General features: G+C 40.7%; 1 protein-coding gene across 2 annotated transcripts in view; it reads left to right on the top strand.

The window, feature by feature from the left end:
* Positions 1-19,524, top strand: part of SEMA5B (semaphorin 5B) — a 248,368-nt gene that overhangs the window by 164,841 nt on the left and 64,003 nt on the right. For both annotated transcript variants that reach the window (XM_042877572.1, XM_042877571.1), the window contains exons 7-10: positions 5,585-5,647; positions 15,315-15,413; positions 16,164-16,377; positions 18,855-19,140. In XM_042877572.1, the coding sequence (XP_042733506.1) occupies positions 5,585-5,647; positions 15,315-15,413; positions 16,164-16,377; positions 18,855-19,140 (662 nt within the window). The remainder of the gene's footprint in view (positions 1-5,584; positions 5,648-15,314; positions 15,414-16,163; positions 16,378-18,854; positions 19,141-19,524) is intronic.

A 19,524-nucleotide genomic window follows, 5' to 3' on the forward strand; every position in this document is an offset into this window, starting at 1 on the left:
TTCCCCCTCCGTGGCCTTAGGTGCAGGGATAGGATAGCAAGAGGCTGGAGATTGCTTATAGAGAAGAGTTCCAATTCAGAGATTAAAGTGACCAAAACTGGAACTGCTTGTGCATGTTTGACAGCCTCCATCTTGTGAGTGCGCCATTTTGAGGCCTTGCCAGCTGACTGGCAGCCCAGCCCTCCAGCAGAGCATGCAGCCAGGTCTGCCTGGCAGGGTGCATGATGGGCACTTGGTTTACAAGAAACTTACAGCTTGAGTTTTACTGCATCCCGAAGGCTCTCAGATCACTTAAGGAAAATCAATTAATAATTTGATAAAACACAAAACAATTCCCTTCATCCACATTCCTCCTCCCCGCCCCCCTCCAAACAAATTGACCAAATCCTGCGATCATCCTTCACACCTGTCACTGCACACAGCAGTGCCTTGCAATGTGCACAGTGCAGAACTACTTAGTGACGCTTGCCATTATGTCCTTTTGGTATTAGCTATCTGTTTCTCAGACACGTTTATCACAGTTTTAATAAATTACCTGTGTTGGAACTTCAGAAAGGGCCTCCTGGGTATTAAGCTCCCGTGCTCCGTTATTAGGAAGTTGGATTTTGGTAAGTTATTGTTTGGAGAGCACTATAAATGTGCCTAAATGAGACAAAAGACAATGCTTCAAAAAGGAGTTTAGCTGTCCACTTGTAGACTATGGCAGCAAGTCTTTATGGGGAAGTTCTGGAGGATTTAATATGACAGAAGTAAATAAAATGATGGAAATGTGTTTTCAATATGCTTCATAGAAACCTCAGCAAAGAGTGATGTGACTAGCAGGCTCTGCCCAGGGTGCTCTGCACAGCACAAGCAGAGAGCTGAAATCACCTCTTGCTTGCTCCTCGGGCAGATTGAAGAGCCTCCTGTGTGCACTGCAGAGGAATGATAGAAATGGGAGCTTCTGCTGCTTGCAGTCCCCGCAGGCTGGAGCTGGGACGTGTAGTGCTGCTTTGGCATTCGCTGATGTTAGCAGGAACCTGAGGAACTCACCACCTTGTAAAAAATGCTAGGCTTCTCACAGCTCCTCCTTTTCTGCAGTAATCCTGTATTTGTTTGTTCATCTTCTTGAAAGCATACACAATGTATGTTTGTATTACACCTTTTTCCCCCACTGACAGGAGAGAACAGCATGATTCTGGGTCTGACCTCAGGCATGCAGGGCTGCCAGAAGCTTGTACAGAGCACTTACTGAATGGAAGTGAGGTTGGTAACAGATAGATTTGTATTAAGGGAGTTTAGAAATTAAGAATGAGTTTAATTTGCCCAATAAATATGGAAGTAACCTATTCTCATCCAGTCTTCAGTTTCTAGTTTCAAAGCAGAGATTTGGGGCTACTTTTGCACAAAAAAAATAACCTGCAATCTGTCTTGTGCAAGTACAGCGCAGGGATTAGTGTATGCTTAATCTATTAATTCATATGTAGTGCTTTTAATAATTATAAATTGCTGGCCTGAATGTAAGAGCTGGTCCATAGAAGTCAAGGAGATTTTCACATCAGCATTTGAGAATGTATGTAACTATTGATAACAGGATTTGCTAGTGACAGACAGGTACTTTGGATGCCAACACTAGGATATGCAGGTAATTAAATAAATGTATCTAGAAAGCTTCTCTCAGCAGTGTGTGCTGAATAACTGATTTGACAGCACATGATGAGCTAGAATTTCTAGATTACTGTTGATCTGCAGTCTGAACTGGGAGCAAACTGTGATGCTTATGATTAGAAGAGACATTAACTCTTTCTTTTTGTGCTTCACTGTGGCATTTGAATGCTTAGATATGGACTGAGCTTTAGCCACTGTTGCCCATTTCTGTTAATCATCTTGTTGGCCAGTGTTAGACCATGTACATGTGATTATGTGACTCTCCTTCTCTCCCCTTTTTTGGAAAATCAGCCTGCATAGTGCTCAAGTCCATGCAACTATGCTGAATGGAAGTCACATTAACTGCATTTTCAATTCAGGAACAAAGTTGCCCATGTGCACAGATGGCTGGGCAGTCCTGCTCAGGGTTTGCATTGCTCTTGTCTTACACAACAGCTACAGCCCTGAGCTGGTTGTTTCGTTCACATGTCATGTGAATCCAGTGTTCTTCCATTCTGCACTTGGGCCCTGTGATTGATTGTAAAGAGGTCCTCAAAGTAGCTGGGAGCACTGTAAGAAGCTGCATTTCTTTTGGAAAAGTGTGTTCACTTGGTTGCTTAAGCATGAGACAGATAGGAAGCAGATAGGAGAAAGTGCATATTAACTTGCATTTGTATGTATTCTTGCTGCCAGCTTTGTCATATCTTCATCTAGGCTCTGTTTTCCATGACCCATGCTGTGAATTTAATTTTTGCTAAATGGGTCCAGAGTTTTCCACTCTACTGCTTTGGATGGGCAGGAGGTACAAAAATAATTCCAGATAACTTTTCTGGAGCTGGGAAATTTAAATGGCGCAGGCCATGAGAAAATAATCATAAATTCAGGATAATGATACAGCTGGGTGACCAAAGATGCACGATGGTTACATCTTGTACATCAGCCAAGAGTGCAGAGGCAGCTTTCGTCAGCAAGAAGAAATAGTATTCATTTGGTTTATTGAGGAAGATGAGGAAAGGAGGGGAAGGCAGAGAAGCATTAAGATTAGGTAAGAAGGCAAAGGAACAAAGCATCTCTTAGAATACTTGGTCATGCACGAATGTAAGTACAACTGTGTGCACACAGGTGTACTCCAGATGAGACATCTTTCTGAAGGTATCTCCGGTGAATGACCAGGATGTAGTTTAATTTAGAGGCAAAATGAATCTCAGGGAGAGGAAGTAAATGTAATTTGCAAAGGAGAGGGTTGAACAAATGAGTGAGATGCAGGAAGCAAAGCACCAGCATTGCACTGGGAGTTTGCACAGAAAACCTCAGGACAACAGAGATGACATATTCTGATCTGAAAAGACATCTGATCAATCAAGTAAAGAAATCAAGCCAGGCTAGAAAGCTTTTATGAAGGAGTCTGCCCTGGTCCTCTCACCAGGTACAATCCAAAGGCCGCAGCTACAGCTGTGTGGGCAGTCTGGCAGAAGGATTTGTCTAGGCATTAGGTCAGCTGGCTGATGCACGTTCATACCCTGAAGTACAGTTATTTAAGCACATATTTGCTGCTTGGCCTTGCAATTATATTTTTATTATTGACATGATGTTCTGCTTTGCAGGATCATACATATTTTCTTTGAGTCACTAGAGGTCACTGAAGTCACTGAGCCCTCGACTAGTTTCTCCCTGCCCCAACAAAGATGTGTGAGATTTGTAAAATATGCTCTGAATTGCCATATTGCTTAATTATCTGCCTAGCTCTAATGAAGTGCACCCTGACTAATGGTGCAGTCACAAACAACATGTTCCCATAATTTGGGCTATCACCAAGAACTTCTGTTATCACTAAGACTCATCAAGGTGGTGCTTCAGAAGGCTGAAGGGCACTGTTGCCTAATAAAATAAAATGTTTTGGCACCAAAAACATAGCTGGAGGGGATTAGTGCTCTGACATGAGCAATGTTTACAATGTGCCTCAGAGCTCTGCGTGCAGGTGTCTGGCAGGAAGAGCAAAGTGTCCCCTAGGAGGCCCAGATTCATCTCTGTAGCTTTACTACAGTTCCAGAAGACCCAGAGTATTTGCAGAGAAGCAGCATTGATTTCTGTAGTAACCAACAATTTTTGCTTTCATTTTGCCCTGTCAAGCCCTGTGAAGTTAAAAATGAGCTGTATAATTGTGAGTGGTCTGTCCCTGTTTTTGAAATGGAAAGAGAAGTCACCTAATGAGGTATCTTCTTTTCTGGAGTTGTTTTGTATTAAGCTTCTCAAAAATTGATCTGAGATACAAAACCACAGTGGATAGATGAGAACATGAGCCAGAATTGGTACTAGAGATCAAAATGCAGTTGTTTCACAGATGTCAAAGGTTCCTGGCAGTTGCCAGTCAAAATTCCTTGCTCTTCTGTCGCGGCTTATCAAAGTGAGTTTTCCCATCTGATGACATATCCTCTCTCAGGATATGGCTAAATGATCCTTTCCAGTAAGGACTTATTTCAGCTCTGACAAAAACACTTTTCAGGCACAAGCTTTTGACCTTCAGAGCCAGTTGGACTGCACTGCTTGGGAGATATTTCCCAAGAGACTCCCAGAGAAATATCTCTACTATTCTCCCACCAGATCTTTGCATGTACTTATAAGGACTTACCCCATGCCAAATGGAATGGGATGCTCAGCTAATGAACAGACGCCATTTTTTTGAAAGTGGAACAAGTATCCTTTTTCCAAATATTGTATGTAAATGCATTTACTGGGTAGTATATTTCTTGTGGTTATGAACAAATGTCTTAATGGAACCGAGTTTTTGGGGTTGAGTCATTCTTTTTTCTTAAGTAGTCTCTTCTATTTCCTGCAAGAAGTAGGATTTGTTGTGTGTCAAGGGGACAATTTCTAAGGAAGTCCAGTATTAAAAATAAATAAATAAATATTGGCTGTAGTGACAAAGGAGAGTTCAGATCCGGGCCAAACTTTGAAGCTATTTACTGTGTTGGTAATGAATTGAAGAGTGCTGGGGGGAAAGAAGAAGTCCTGACTCTTTTAGAGGAGCTTTGGATCTGTATCTGAACTTTGAAAGCATAGCCTCTCCCTATGAAACAGAGCTATATATACTTTTTGTATGCAGAATAATGTATTATGCATAGTACAGATGCTTATATGTATTTTCACCTCCAGCTAACAATACCTGCTTGAATTTGTTAGGACTATTTTTAAAAAATATTGAAGGTATGAAAGTTGCAGAGGGCATAGAATGATTGGGTCTGTTTCCGAATTTCTTTAAATCTGAAAGTTCTGACACACTTATGCTGGACTTTCCTTGTGAAGGTGTTAGTCAAGGTTGGCCACGGAATCCCACCAGCTCATGGCTGAAGTCTTGCAGTCCCCAGTCAGTAGTGCCCTCAGCACTTTACTCCATGTCAGGATCTGACTACACTTCTAGGGCACCACAGATCACTATGCAACTTTTCCTCGTTCTCTGTCTCTGGGTTTTGTCCATCAGCTCTCAACTCTCATTTGATCCAGCTCACTTCACTGCAGGATTACTTCGAAGGTGATAATCTTGAAGATAAATTTAAGGAGTCTACTATATCTGTACAGGACTACTTGGTTTTGCCATAGGGAAAAGTTTTCATTTTGGTGATGAAAGCTGGTGGTCTTAGGTGTTTGGAGAAAGGGTGAGGGCTTATGGGACTTGACTCTTGGACCTTCCAGTTGAATGATAATCAGAAGTTGTACTTACATGTAAATCAAAGCCTTACCCCTGTTAACATTCCAGTTACTTCTGCTTCTGGACATTTCATCTTTTTGTCATTAGTGTGTGCAGTGAGCACAGTGGGAGTGAGATGCATGTTTACCGTCATCACACTGCTTGTAAATTGGGCTGTATAAATTAGCTGGAGATACTTGCTTTTGTGCTGGGAGTCTCCAGATTTGGTGGTTTGTGGCAATGTCGTGTGACCTGTGCATTTTGTTTTCTCAGGCAACAGCATGGGATTCAGATGAAGACACCAGGAGGTCTTGTCAAAGTAAAGGGAAAACAGAGGTAAGTTTTGCTTTGCTACAGAGATAGTATGAGTGAATTTATTTACATTATTCCATTAGAAATCCACACGGGAAGCATCTGACACCAGCTTGAGTTTGTAAATCTTCAATACTTAGCACCCCAAGTGCATGAGCACCATAGAGCAACCATTTCAAAGGCCCCCTATCCAAGTTATTAGACTTGCTCTACATGAAACGTAAAGGTAACCACTTCTGGAGAGGACACAATTTGTGACACATCGAAGAGAAGAATGGGGGCAAGTCCAGGGTAATATCTTGCAGAAGGGTCTGAGCCTCATCAGGCTGGCTTAGTTTCAGTACTCAGTAGTGCGCTGCTGACATTTGGCCACATGGGCCTGTATTGAATATTTGTTTGCCATTAGAGCTCACCTTTGTACAATTCACTTGAGAGTGAGAATTGAAACTGCTTGAACACTGCGGTTCACTTCATGTGGAATATCATAGAACTCCTTAGGATGCTGGTGCTGTCTGCTAAAACTGTGGCTCAAAGCTAGAATTTTGCCCATACCACACAAGATCTGGAGTTTGCAGGCATTTCTGACCGAGTCTTCTTCTATCATGTTTCTGAGAAACTAAGACAAAACTATGTATATAAAAGAGGAAACACTGTGATTTTTTAAATCTGCTGTTGATGGTGTTCAGGCCTCAACTGAGAGTGTCCTGTTGTCATAAAAACTACGCCATAAAGAGCTTTATGTCCAAATCAAAGGAGCTGGACAAAGGAGGAGAGCATAAGCATCATCTTTGCTATAGATTTGACAGTCAAGCAGAGGGCAATTGTGTAGCTTGCCCAAAATCTGGAGTTCTGCCAAGTCCAGTTCAGTTGTTCAAATGCAGGATTATATGATCTTTCATTGTCTTTTTTTTTTTTTTAAATAATAAACTTAATATGATTAGTGTATTAGCCTGTATATACATGAAAATACTGGCTTGAATTGTGCAAGATGGGCAACAAAGAGGGTCATGTAATTGTGGAAAAAAGGAGTATGTTTATCCCAGAACATCTTTCTGAGTTTTTTATAAGGTCTACATTACATAGAAAAACACCATGGAAAAGAAATAGGTTATGTTAGGAAAACACCGAAAGAAGACAGAATTAAAAATTCCAAAACCCAAGACAGAAGGAATTTTTGGTCTTTATACTTCAAAATGTGTATTCTTACGAAAGGATTTTGCTCTTTTTTTCCCATTGTAAAAGTTTTTGAGACTGAGATTGTATTCCATTGTTCCTGAAGAATTTGAATTTATAACCCAGAATTATTTTGTCATTTCACAGATAAAACCTTATGAGACTGCATGCACTTGACTGAACAAATTCTAGGATAATTTCAATTTATTATTTTTACTGTCATGCTGGAAGAAAGCAGTGATCTGAGCATCTTTGCTGCTACTGCCTCTGCACACTGTAAAGACTTTGCCAAATATTTCTTGAAGATGAGGCCTGAAACAGCTGAGTTTATGCTGGTTGTGATCCAGAGCTTGAAACTGTTTGTTTGGTGCGGGGACCTGGGGTGTGCAGATCTGAAGAAAAATAATTAATCAGATTGTTAGACACCTCTTGACATACAATTAATGGCTAATGAAAAAAAAAAAAAAAAAAGAAAGGCAGAAGGATTCTGCAGCAGTTAAGTAAACTGAGATGTCTCAAGTCTGTACCTACTCCGGTCTGTATGTCCATGGTCAAGTCCCTCTTGGAAAGTCTACACATTCACTGCTTGCTATGCTGTAGAGAGATGACTTAATGCTAGCTCCAGAGCTAGTTAGCTGGTGATGAGCTGTACTGCAGCCGAGAAGTCCAGCTCTGACCCAGTATCTTTGCTCTTGGCTGGTTAAATGCATCAAGTGAGGGCAAGCACTAATGTGTTTCTATTTATGCTTTTGTGATGGTGGTACAAGAGGAGCTCTGTTAGCCTCAGATCTGCTTTGTCAAAACTTGACTAATGGCAGTTTTCTACCTACCGCAGATGATTTGATGATAAATATACTAAAGATTGTCAGGCACTTAGATATGTGGTGATAAAGGCTAGAAATAACGAGGACCTTTGGCTTCTATATTAATTCATCGTGTAGTTTGGATAAGTTATATGACTGGTTCATTTTCTTTGCCCATTTAATAAAGTAGGTGTTTTAAGGTGAAGTTCTCAAAGCTACCTAGTGTATTAAAATGCTTTTTTCTTATGCCTGTTGGGTATCTAAATCAAATTCTTCCAACTGCTTAGAAAATCTCTTCCTGAAATGCCTTGAGCTTTACCGTAAGTAAAATAAGAAGTGCAGGAGTAAAAGCTACAAAGTACATATCACAGAAATATAATTACTGATTATCACTCCACATTTTAATGCCTATTGGCTAAAGAAAATGGAGATGAGACAGCTGGTTTCCAGATTTAAGTCTAGAAGGTACTATTTGGTCTTTTCTATGACACTTTATATAGTTCTGACCGCAGATTTAACTGATTATTCCAGCACTGAGCTCACTAACTTGTGTTTGGCTACTGTACCTTCCTGAGGAAGGCAGAAAGTTGTGACCATAAGGTCTGAAGTGAGTGGGATGACTGCACAGTTTGCTGGCTTGTTGGAATGACTAGTCACATTCTTTGTTAACAGCATGTGCTTTATTTCCTCTTTGAATCTGGCCTCAAGTTTTGAGTGGCTTTCTCATTTTGGTAACATGAAAAGCTGAGTTCTCCAAGTCTTTCCGTAAGTCATTTTTCCACTACCCTTGAATATTTTTTGTGTCTGCTTTCTGCTCACTCCAATTTTTTACCTGTATTCCCTTGCCAGTCTCTAATGCTTGAATGTGATTAAAACAGTCTTCCACCTCTTTTTCTCTCTTCTCATATACCAGCAGTTTCATAAGCTCTTCTGTCATAGGAGATCGTGCAGAATTGCACAGTCACTGTGACCACTAAATACTTTTCCCAGTTGCTCATTTGGGGCAGTAATGTCCAAGGCTGTACACAGAATCCTTTTGTTCCTTGATCTTTGATTTATATCTTTTTTAAAAAGTATTTTGTTTGGGGCCAGTTCACCAACTAACATACATCCCTGCTTTGGCCTCATCAGTAATTGCTATTTTCCTAATCTTTGGGTTATCCACAAATGTTGGCTTAAAAAGAATGTTGATTCTGGACTAGTATCTTGCCACCTGGGTCCCTCCACGAATAGCAGGTCTGTGAATAATTTCTCACTGGAGGACTTTTCTTCAGTCCGCTAATTTATCAGATCCATCCATTAATGTATATGTTCTTGAACCTGATTTTAAAAATTACTCTCAACTATATGTCATGTGGTATTAAAACAAATACTTCAGAAAAATCCTTTTCACTTATGTTGCTATTTTTATGAACCAAAGCTTGTGATTTCCTCAAAGAATTGTGTATACATTATTTGCCACGTCTCTGGAGATCCATGCTGGCTTCCACTCATAATTATTCCTATTTTTGCAGCTTTTATAAAATACATTCTGATCAGCATCTTAAAGTTCTCCCCTGGAAACCATCCACTACACTGAGAGATACTGCAGAGAACAAAATCAATGTTATGCTGCCTTTCTTTCTGTCTTCCAAGTGCTATCACCCAGAGGTTGTAGTTAAAATGAGCGATGGATAGAGTGCAAGGGGAAAAAGTGCCACTAGATCAAAATGTATTTGATTTCATTAGGAGTTACTCTACTTCTAGTTTGTAATTAGCTTGTTTGTGCATAGCAGTCCCCATCTGCCATATCCAAGGAATTTTGCCTGACATAGAAAATTGTGGCTTTCTAAACATGAGCCCTTTTTCATGTTTGAGAATAGAATAATTTGTTAGTTTCCCAAAAGCTGCACACCACCATACCACAGAATTGTAGGGTTTGGAAGGGACCTGTGAATATTATCTGGTCCAGCTATCCAAAGAGTTGAAGGGAGCCATTTGTGAAAATGACAGAGATCCAGCACTTACATGCTGATCTAAGAAATCTGTAGCAAGGAGAAAGATGATGCACTAGTAACACTTCTGGTGTAAGAAAGAGCCAAGAAAAATGTATGATAGGGCATCCAGCTACTGTTTATCCCAGACTGGTTGTCTCCCTTTTCTTGTATGATGTCCTGATAGAAGAAGTTCTTATGATTCAGGGTACAGGGAATCCTAACCCAAATCTTCGGAGCAGCTAAATGGGTTTAGTGCAGAAGTTGCTAGGATAATGGAAGAATCTGGTATTTCAGGCCTACAAACGGTTCTGTCATGAAGAGGATATGCTCCCTAGTTATCTAATGTAGCCAGGAATCTCCATGCCACTTATAAATAATAGGCATCCAGATATAACAGGTGCCATATAAATCCACAGGTAAATACTTCTGGTTGAGAGGCAGTCATATGGATACTTTTTTCCCTTTCTAACTGTTCCAAGAAATCTGAAACTACATTCCTAATACTTCTGCTAAGCATTCAGTTCTGTAGCCCCAGAATTTGATTCAAAGTCCATTAAAGAAAACCTAGCTGGAAAATCATTAGCAATTCTCTTTGGTATCCATTGTGTTCAAAGGAGAAAGACAGCTTGGTCAGGGTCTTTGGTTAAGCTGATTAATAAAATTGGTTACCCAAAGAAATAAAAACAAATATCTAAAACCGTATTAATAACTGTTTGAACACATTAGATGTGATTATTTTTAAACAAATTGGATGAATTGCAACAAATAAGTGTTTGCCACACTCTAAAATGTGATTGCAGGAATAACACAGGAATAGCACAGAGTTTTGCTGGTTGATTCTCAGAACTGCAGTGTATCTAGTTTCATAATAAAAGAAATTTTGGATGGTTGGTGTAGCTAGTAAGTCATCTAAATGCACCAGAGCAGGAAGGCCAGTGCAGTGGGACCTGGTGATTCAATGGAGAGACTGAATTCTTCCCACTGCATTGCAGAAATCAGGAGTAATCAGACATCCAACAGAGCAGGAGCCCTCCCTGGATATAGCTGCCTGCACATTGTTGCCTGAAAGCTTTTGTCTACCTGTGGTGACTCTATGTAGGTGTTGGTCAGACCTGGCTATGCAAGAGTAATGTGCAGGACAACTTGCATCAGTAGAGAAACATCCTCCCATCATCTCCTAAAAAAAGAATTCCCCTTTTTGCAATGTATGGATTTTTTTTATGGTGGTGTTGATGGTAGCCAACAGGAGCTGAATGTAAAAGAAGAGCAAGCTTTGCAAGAAGTAACCCTTTGCCCCTACTGATGTAGCTGGAAAGAACAGGCAGGCTTTGGGTCACTGTTGGCCAGATTTCTATAAGTTTTTGATAAAACTTGCTGTTTCTACTCTTGATGTCCTTATTCTCCATATACACCCCCATCTACCTGTTTTATCTTGCTATGTTCTGGCCTCAGTGAACTCCTGGCAGGGAGTTCTACGGATTAATTGCACGTTGTGTGAAACTATTTTCATTATTTTGTAGCTCTGTCAGAAGGTCGTAACTGTGTCTTTGCCAAGTTTCATCCCATTTCTCCTCTTATCGACTCTGGCCTAACCCCAAAATAAATTTCTCTATTCTGAAGAGTTTGTGCTGCTTTACTGAGGACAACAGACTGTCTGAAACAGCTGTTTTCCTGATAGAGCATGAAACAGTGTTTTTAATTTATGATTAAAATGTATTGATTAATATGTGATGAAATAGTGTTAGCCTAGAAAAAGAATCAAAAATGAGATCTCTGAAAACAGAGCCTGGGTGCTTTATTCAAAGTAAAGGCCAATTAAAGCAGTGCCCGTATATGACTCTTGAAGAAATATATCTATACGACAAGATTAAGGGCTTATAACATTTTGGAATCCTGTGTTCAGAGATGACAGATGAAATATCTCAAGAAGCACCTACAGCTGTTTTTTTTTGTACATCCTGAAAACATCATCTTGACTTTTACCTCAGACTGAAGCCAGCAGGAGTTCAGCGCCTCCATTTGCCAATCTGTCCGCACAAATGAAGGGAGTAGCACTCTTGGTTCTTGGGTTAGAAACGTGCTTTCAAAGCAGCCTGACATCTGTATTGCTGGAAAGGGGCTTGCTCCTATCTGCAGTAGCATTATGGCATTCACAGACAGACAAGCTAGAGTTAAATGTTGCAAAAATGAAAGAAATGAGAACAGACTTAAAGTGAAGAGGGGTGTGAGGAACTTCAGTAGAGTTTATTCTCTTACAGACAGTGAGCCATGTATCCTGTAGGGTTGAGCATTATAACTCGTGCTCTTTCTAGGGTCTTTCGGCTAGGAGAAAGTGATTTCTGCTCAGTCTAAGGCTTTATCTACAAGAAGGGACCAGTACCAGATAATTCTAAAGGAGTGAGAACCTTACAATCAGTAATACATAATTCTGAAGAATATTAGAGATGTGCTTAATGCTCTGGCAGTGAGCCACAGGTTTTTATCAGCTCTGCCATATATTTAATGATAATCCCAAGTAATATAACTGGGTTATTCTCATTAACCACATAAATATTGAGTCTTCCCCCTTTATTTAAGTCCTTAATCTCATGATCCCAATAATATCTTCTGGTGATGAGCTCTGCAGTCTGATCATACACAGATTGAACTGTCTACTTCATAATATGAGAGCAGGACCCAAATACTGTTTTGTCTGGAAAGAGCGGGGATTCAAGTTTGCCAGGTTTTCTAGCTATGTTGAAGTCCATCTGAATTTTGCTTCTTGCATACTGAGTTTTCCAGCCACGTGAAAGAAACTGCACTAAGTAGCTCCTATTTTCTGTAAGTGTTTATGAAATAATTTTACTAACCATTTGCCTCGGCTACAGATTATTGTAAAGAGCAGCATGGTGGATGACTTATCAGAGCAAATCCAGGCTGGCTTGAAGAACACAGAGAGAAACCTGTTCCCTTCTAGTTATTTTGAGAACAGGATAGAAAGGGGATCTAATACAGATTTCACCAACAGTGAAAAATCACAAAAGCTGGAATATTTAAGTGGTACAGCTTCTTCTTTACTTTTCTTGGAGTTTTTAATAGACTGGTGTGATTGGTAGTGAGTACAGCAATAAGAAGTACTGGATGAGCATAGTATTCCTCTTAAAGCCAGGCATGTTAGAGAGACAGGGTCTGGTAGTTAAATCTTTGTTGCTGTCTTTCCGGATCTCTTCTCATTCAGAGTGTCACCATGGCAAACCGTGTAGCACCTGTGTGTTTCAATTCCCCAAGCTAAGAGAACAGGGAAGATAATGGACATCCATTTCAGTATATTACTTAATGATGTACAAATTGCTTTGAGGATGAAAAGTGCCTGTTATCTTTGCTTTTCCTTTAAAAGTGTGGCATGCTTTCACCACCATTAGTGAGGCAAGTCCAGGGAAAAAACCTACACATAGCCTGGACAGTTAAGTCACAGGAATAATTGTGGTTGGATATGGCCCGCACCTAGGAGCATTATTATCTAAACAGAGTAGAAAGCACCTACTAGGCACCCCAGTTCCTGCTTTTTACAGCCAGTGACATAATCATCGTGTCTGGTGCATTCAGCTCCCTGAAAAGTATCAGCTGTGTCAAACGTTTCCAATCTAATACCTCATCCGTACTGACTGTGCTCTTTTGCACTTAGCTAGCACAGTTGGGAATAAGCTGGAAGTCACAGATGAAATATTTTGGTGCAGATTCAGACAGCAGCAGATATATTTGCTCAGTATGGTTTCTCTTCTGTTTCAATAAATGACCTCTGCTTTTGACTGAATGGGTACAAATAAAACCACGCTTAATTAGGCTAAAATAAGGACCTTACCAGCATCCAGCATCCTTACTGACCTGGGCTACTATGTCTTAGAGCAATGTGTGCAGCAATAGACTCCAGAAAAACATCCAGCAAGGTGTCAGAGAGAAATTCTTGTTTTAATGTACTAGCTTCTCAGCTGGGAACATTTCTATGGAAAATAAAGCTTGTTAATCAGTAATATAGGTATGTGCAAAGAAGAAAATTCTGCAAATTAGGATTTTAGATTTCTGCCAGACAGAGTTTTATTTAGGAACATATTGAAGTATCTATGCAGGAAAGGATGCAGCAGTGTAAATGGTGTTAGATGGTTTAGAGCAGATGTTGTGTTCAGACTCTGCACAAAGCAGAAAAAGATGCAAGCAGAGGGGAGCAGGTAGATTTTCTCTGACTGTGTGAAATTTGGGTACAGAGCTGCATTTTGGAATAGGTGCTAAATCGATCACACCCTGAAAACAGAACTTGGTGGGGAGAGAAACCAGTACCTTTTTACAAGGCATTTCCTCAATGATTTCTGGTCCTTCACAGTTAAATACATAATGTTCCTAATATTATGTGGGAATGGATAGCTGCACTTTGCTGAAACAGGAATGCTGGACTGCCTCAGTTATGAATTGCCCTGTTACTGGGTACCAGGTGTTAAGTGTTGTATTCCCAAAGCTGAGATATTGGTGGCAGTTTCCATGCTGTGACCTCTGCCTCAACCAGGCTGGCTACAGTCTTCTCCGTTCCAATGCAAGCCCCAGTCATTTGTCTGTGGCTGATGCTAGTGGGTTTTCTCTAAATGCCATCCTTCAGCAAGTTGATTTCCATACACCAAATGAAAGAAGATAGAACTTAATCCAGCTAAGTAAGCCTCTTCCTTTCCAGAAGATGCGGAGTTTTACACTGCTGACTCTTGCAGATGAAGTCTTCAGGGAAATGCTCAGCAGCGTGGAGTGCTGCGAGACAGGGGAGCTCACAGAATGAATGCTGCTTACAGAAGGAGAAGTGGTGTCTGCAGATGTAGGCTCAGCTTAGTGGCAAATTATGATCTATGGAGGGTGGGAAGCAAAGCAGCTGGGATAACTCAGCCTACACTGTTTTTTTAATAAGTTTCTTCTTTTCCCAGGTAGCAGTGATAGGATAAGAGATAATGGCCTTAAGTTGTGCCAGGAGAGGTTCGGGTTGGATATTAAGAAATTTTTTTTCTCTGAAAGAAAGGTGAAGCAGTGGCATAGGCTGCACAGGGAGGTCCCTGAAGGTGTTCAAGAACTGTGGAGATGTGGCACTGAGGGACATAGTGAGCACTGTAGGGATGGATTGGTGTCAGAATGGATGTTCTTAGTGGTCTTTTCAGCCTTAATGATTCTATGAAATGGTTGTGCAGTTGCAAAGAGGGGATTTGCCATTTCTCTCTCCCCATCCTGAAAGGAAAATTCCTTCTACCAAGGAAAATCCTGAGCATAGATGCTTATTTTGAAAGGAAGTGTCAGGCTGTCCAAGCACAAGATTATCTTGACTAGACCAGAATTGAAGAGAAATTTCTGAAGCTTGTGTCTGGATAATGTGAAAGCCGAGAAAAACAGGGCAGAAATATGAAAAGAGGGAAGATTCCTCCTCCAATCTAAGCAGAGCACAGAAAGAGCCAGTTGTGTAGCTAACACAGAGTCAGCCTGATAAATAAAATCCTAACCACAGACTATTTATGCAGGGCTATGATTAGAGAGGTAAGGAGCAATTTTGGCTTGCTTGCTGACATTGCTGGCTCCTTGCAGTGGAGCGCTACTGCTTGATGTAACAAATCTTGGTCCAAGTTAGCACTAGGGAAGGTGCATTCCAGCTGTAACGCAAGTACTTTTTTTAAAGTAATAGAGAACCCTAAAGTCTGCTTTTCAAAATTCATTTGTCTTTGTCTTGTGTCCCTACAGGAAGAGTGCCAGAACTATGTCCGAGTGCTGATTGTTTATGGCAAGAAAGTTTTTACCTGTGGTACCAATGCCTTTTCACCTGTGTGTTCCAGTCGTCAGGTCTGTTTTGCCTCTTTTGTGGTAATGGAGGGGGCTGTAAACATGTGCTGGGGATAGCCAGTCATTGGCAGTGCATCACAGGAGCAGAGAATGTGTTTCGAATCCAGTTGATCTGATATTGTTTTGATTTTGGTCTTTGGGACCCTTTGGGTTGCTTTAGCAGTGGATGTATCCACAGGTGGGGAGCAAAAAACTGTTGTGGACCCGCTAGATCTAGGCAAGGTACTGCTTGTGTAGACCTTGAGTATACTGTTGGAAATGGGGAATATAGACAGGCTTAGTTGTGAGTGCCTTCTGACCTGAATACTTACATGTTTCATTCAAAATAAATGGCACAACACTCCTTGGCTTCATCAAAGGTGGGAGTGGGTCCAGAGTAACGTTAACGTTCATATTTTTTTTAATGCCAGTATACATTCAGAAGGTGTCTGTGGAAGATTAAGAACCTGTGCTAGCAAGAGGAGCACCTAATTACCCTGAGTGGGCTGGGCTCTGTAGTCTTTATTGGCAGAGGAATCACCCTTCTTACAGAGCAGTAGGATCAGTGAGGCTCAGACACAACTTCTTACAGTGGCAAACAATGTATGCAAAGATCAATTTATAGCCACTGCTGGCATTACTGTCTTCTAGCTGCTTGTTTTTTTACAACTGGGGCTTTGCTTGTAGGTACTCATGGACAAACAGAATTGTCTGTACCATTGCAAAAGCCAGCTGCTCTTTACATTGTCTCTTCTCTTGTTTTAAACACAGGTAGGAAATCTTAGCAAAATCATTGACAGAATTAATGGAGTGGCTCGGTGCCCGTACGACCCCCGGCATAACTCAACAGCTGTGATTACATCACGAGGAGAACTCTATGCTGCAACTGTAATTGATTTCTCTGGACGGGATCCTGCTATTTACCGCAGCCTTGGAAATGTTCCCCCACTCAGGACAGCACAGTACAACTCCAAATGGCTCAATGGTAAAGTCATGTGGGTCGTATATGAGCAGGAGGTGTGTTAAAGTCAACTTGGCAGACTTGTAAATCTTTTCCTCTGTTTTAAAGAGTTACAACGGGGATGGGCTTCTGGTGCAATAGGCAGTCCAGCTTAGAAGATGTTTAAAAATAGCCTGGAAGTTGGTATCGAGTATGGAGAGTTGGTCTTACAGGCTACTTAACATAGTTGTGGGTCTGTCTTCTAAGATGACCAAAGACATCCTTTTAGCAAGAAAATTCCTCAAGAATTTGAAGATCCGATTTACATAAAGCCTCATATTGTTGACCTAGCTCTGAAATTTATTGAGCACCCTCTACTTCTACTGACTCAGCTGAAAATGGTTGGTTGCAGTGCAAGGTCAGTCTGAAAATGAGAAATTTCACAGCAAGTTATATTCCATGTAAACCCATGTTGTTGTGGATTTATAGTTATTCAAATCATGTGTTACCCCAGTGTGATAATACTGTGCATTAAGCAAGCTATAGAATTACAACTTGGTAGTTGCTGCACTGAGCTGATATCTTCTGACTGAACGTTTTGACAGAGCAGACTTTTGGCCTAGCTATGTTGACCAGATATTCAGAATGTTCCTGTTGGATTCCAGAATCTTTTGATCAAGGAGACAAGCAGTAGGACTTAATGAGCTTAATGAGACTGCACTAGGCTTCTGCAGTCATTCGTATATGAAGTCAGTATGAAGAATAGAAGTCATAACAGGATGTCATCGGGCAAGACTGAACTAGGACTAAGAAGCAGTGTAACTCATAAACACTCATTAGAAGTACGTGCCTGTTGTCTGTGCACAAATTAAGAATTGAGAAGGAAGTCTCACTGGAACTGGGGAGTTTAAAGATGGGCAAACAGAAACTGAGTTTCTAGGCTGTTGTTGGAAAAGCTAGTGTGACTCTTGGATTTATGAGTTTGTGCAGTGTCAGTGACTATGGAGTAATTTCATCTTCTTTTATCCACTTTTCAACAAGAAACAGAAAACTTGAAGATGATTCAGAGAAGAGCCATGGAATGATTTGAAGCTTGGGAAGTCTGCCTCACAGTGAGAGACTTAAGGAGCTCAATGTATTTCTCTTTCTGAAAAGGAGATAAAAGGTGTTTCGCTCATGATATGGAAGTATTTACATCAGGAGAAGATCTCCGGCAGGATGAAGTTCTTTAATCTAGCAGACAACTCATGACAAGAGCCTGTCATTGAGAAATAAAACCAGATAATGTCAAATGGAAGAAGTTCAGGCTGCAGCTGGGGCAGTCTTTAGTCATTTGAACAAGTCTACAAGGAAAGTAGAAAGTGATAGATGTGACTTCGTGATGTGACTTTGTCCTGTTAAGATCAGATTTTCTTCGAAAGACATGATCTAATTCACCTGCTAGTTGTAGGATCCAGTGGTGGACATGCAGGCTGTAATTCTCTGGTTTCTTAGACAGAAGGTCAGACTGCTGATCACAGCAGTCCTTTAAGGTTCATGGTTTGTTTGTAAATTTGGTCAGAGATGCTTTGCAGTGCCTTCCCCTTTCTACCTTATTCTACCTCCAAAAGCTGCCTTGCAGCACCATCAGCCTGATTTCTTCTCCCTCTGCCGGACTCCGTTCTCCTATCATTCCTGGACTGCAGCATTTAAGGAATTCAGTACTTTTCTTTTTCTTTCTTTGTTCATTTCTCAGAAATGAACATCCTTAAAGCACCCTGTAAAACCAACTGGATTTTGTTGTTGTTTAGTCAGATATTATTCACTGGCCAATCTTTTCTCTTTGCCAAAGAAACTGTTGGGATGAAAGACTGAACACTTTTAAAGCTTTGTTAAATGCCCAATCAAAGTATTCACTGCAAACCAATGCCAGGTTCTTTTCAATTCTTGTGAAAATAATACAAATAATTGCAGAAGAAAAAAGAATTAAGGAGAGCTTGCTTTGATACTGTCAGTTTGTGGCATGGTTTTGTTTTATGGACATAAGATAATCTTTTGTGCCTTAGAAACTGGAAAGGCTTTATGATAAAAGCCAGATGTGACTGCGCTGGGAAAATAGGTTGAGTGTTTCAGTGCAGCAGCCTGGGGAGTTGAGCGGATGCAAAAAGTATATTTAACACTCCATAAGATGCAGCTCAGAAAAAAATAGGTAAGGAACCCAATGGAAAAGCTTTATGTTGTAAAATGACTATAGGAAAGGAGAGTAGTGCATAGACAAAGTCCTTTCACTCATGTTCAGTAGCAGCTTTGCCAGTGAAGTGGGGAAATGATGGGCTCTTTCCCAGATCTGAAAAATGGAGCTAGAGCTGTACCCCCCTGTATCATTATTTTCATCTACTGTTTCTATGTCTGCTGCTGACTTCGAACTCCCTCTGGTTGCAGCTTTGACAGCCTGCATAGAGGGAGCTGGTTGTAATGCATTGGGCAAGTTGAGCGTTGGTTGATTTCTGACCTGTATAAACCTCTTCACATTTGTTTTTCAGAACCCAACTTTATTGCTGCCTATGACATCGGTTTGTTCACCTACTTCTTTTTTCGAGAGAATGCGGTAGAACACGACTGTGGGAAAACAGTATATTCTCGTGTGGCCAGGGTCTGCAAAAATGACATTGGAGGGAGATTTTTGCTGGAGGACACATGGACAACTTTCATGAAGGCCAGGCTGAACTGCTCCCGTGCTGGAGAAATCCCTTTCTATTATAATGAATTGCAAAGCACCTTCTACCTTCCTGAGCAAGACCTGATCTATGGTGTCTTCACCACTAATGTGTAAGTTGTACTGCTTTTACTGCCCTTCTTCTATACTCAGCAGTCTGAGACTGACGTCCTGATTTGTTAAACAATCTGATCAACAGTTTTTGAAAGATCCTTTGGTTAACACAAAGGAATAAGTAGGTTTGTATTATCCATCATGGCAACAGTGCCTTAGGACAGTGTTTTCAGTCCATTGCTCATGGTTCTCTGGGGTCCCTAAAAGTTGACAGTACATTTCTAAATTACCCAATTTTATATAAGCTTGAGCAGTAACAGACTTCTGACTTTCTGTTACTTATGTAGTTTGGAGAGCTGATCTGAAAAGGACGGAGAAGAAAAATGACTTTATTTTATTTATTTATTACTTAATGCCTGGATGATCTGACACTATTGTGTGGA

Source organism: Lagopus leucura, unplaced genomic scaffold (genome assembly GCF_019238085.1).
Source record: "Lagopus leucura isolate 7727_CA_CO unplaced genomic scaffold, USGS_WTPT01 Super-Scaffold_100019, whole genome shotgun sequence".
NCBI lineage: Eukaryota > Metazoa > Chordata > Aves > Galliformes > Phasianidae > Lagopus > Lagopus leucura.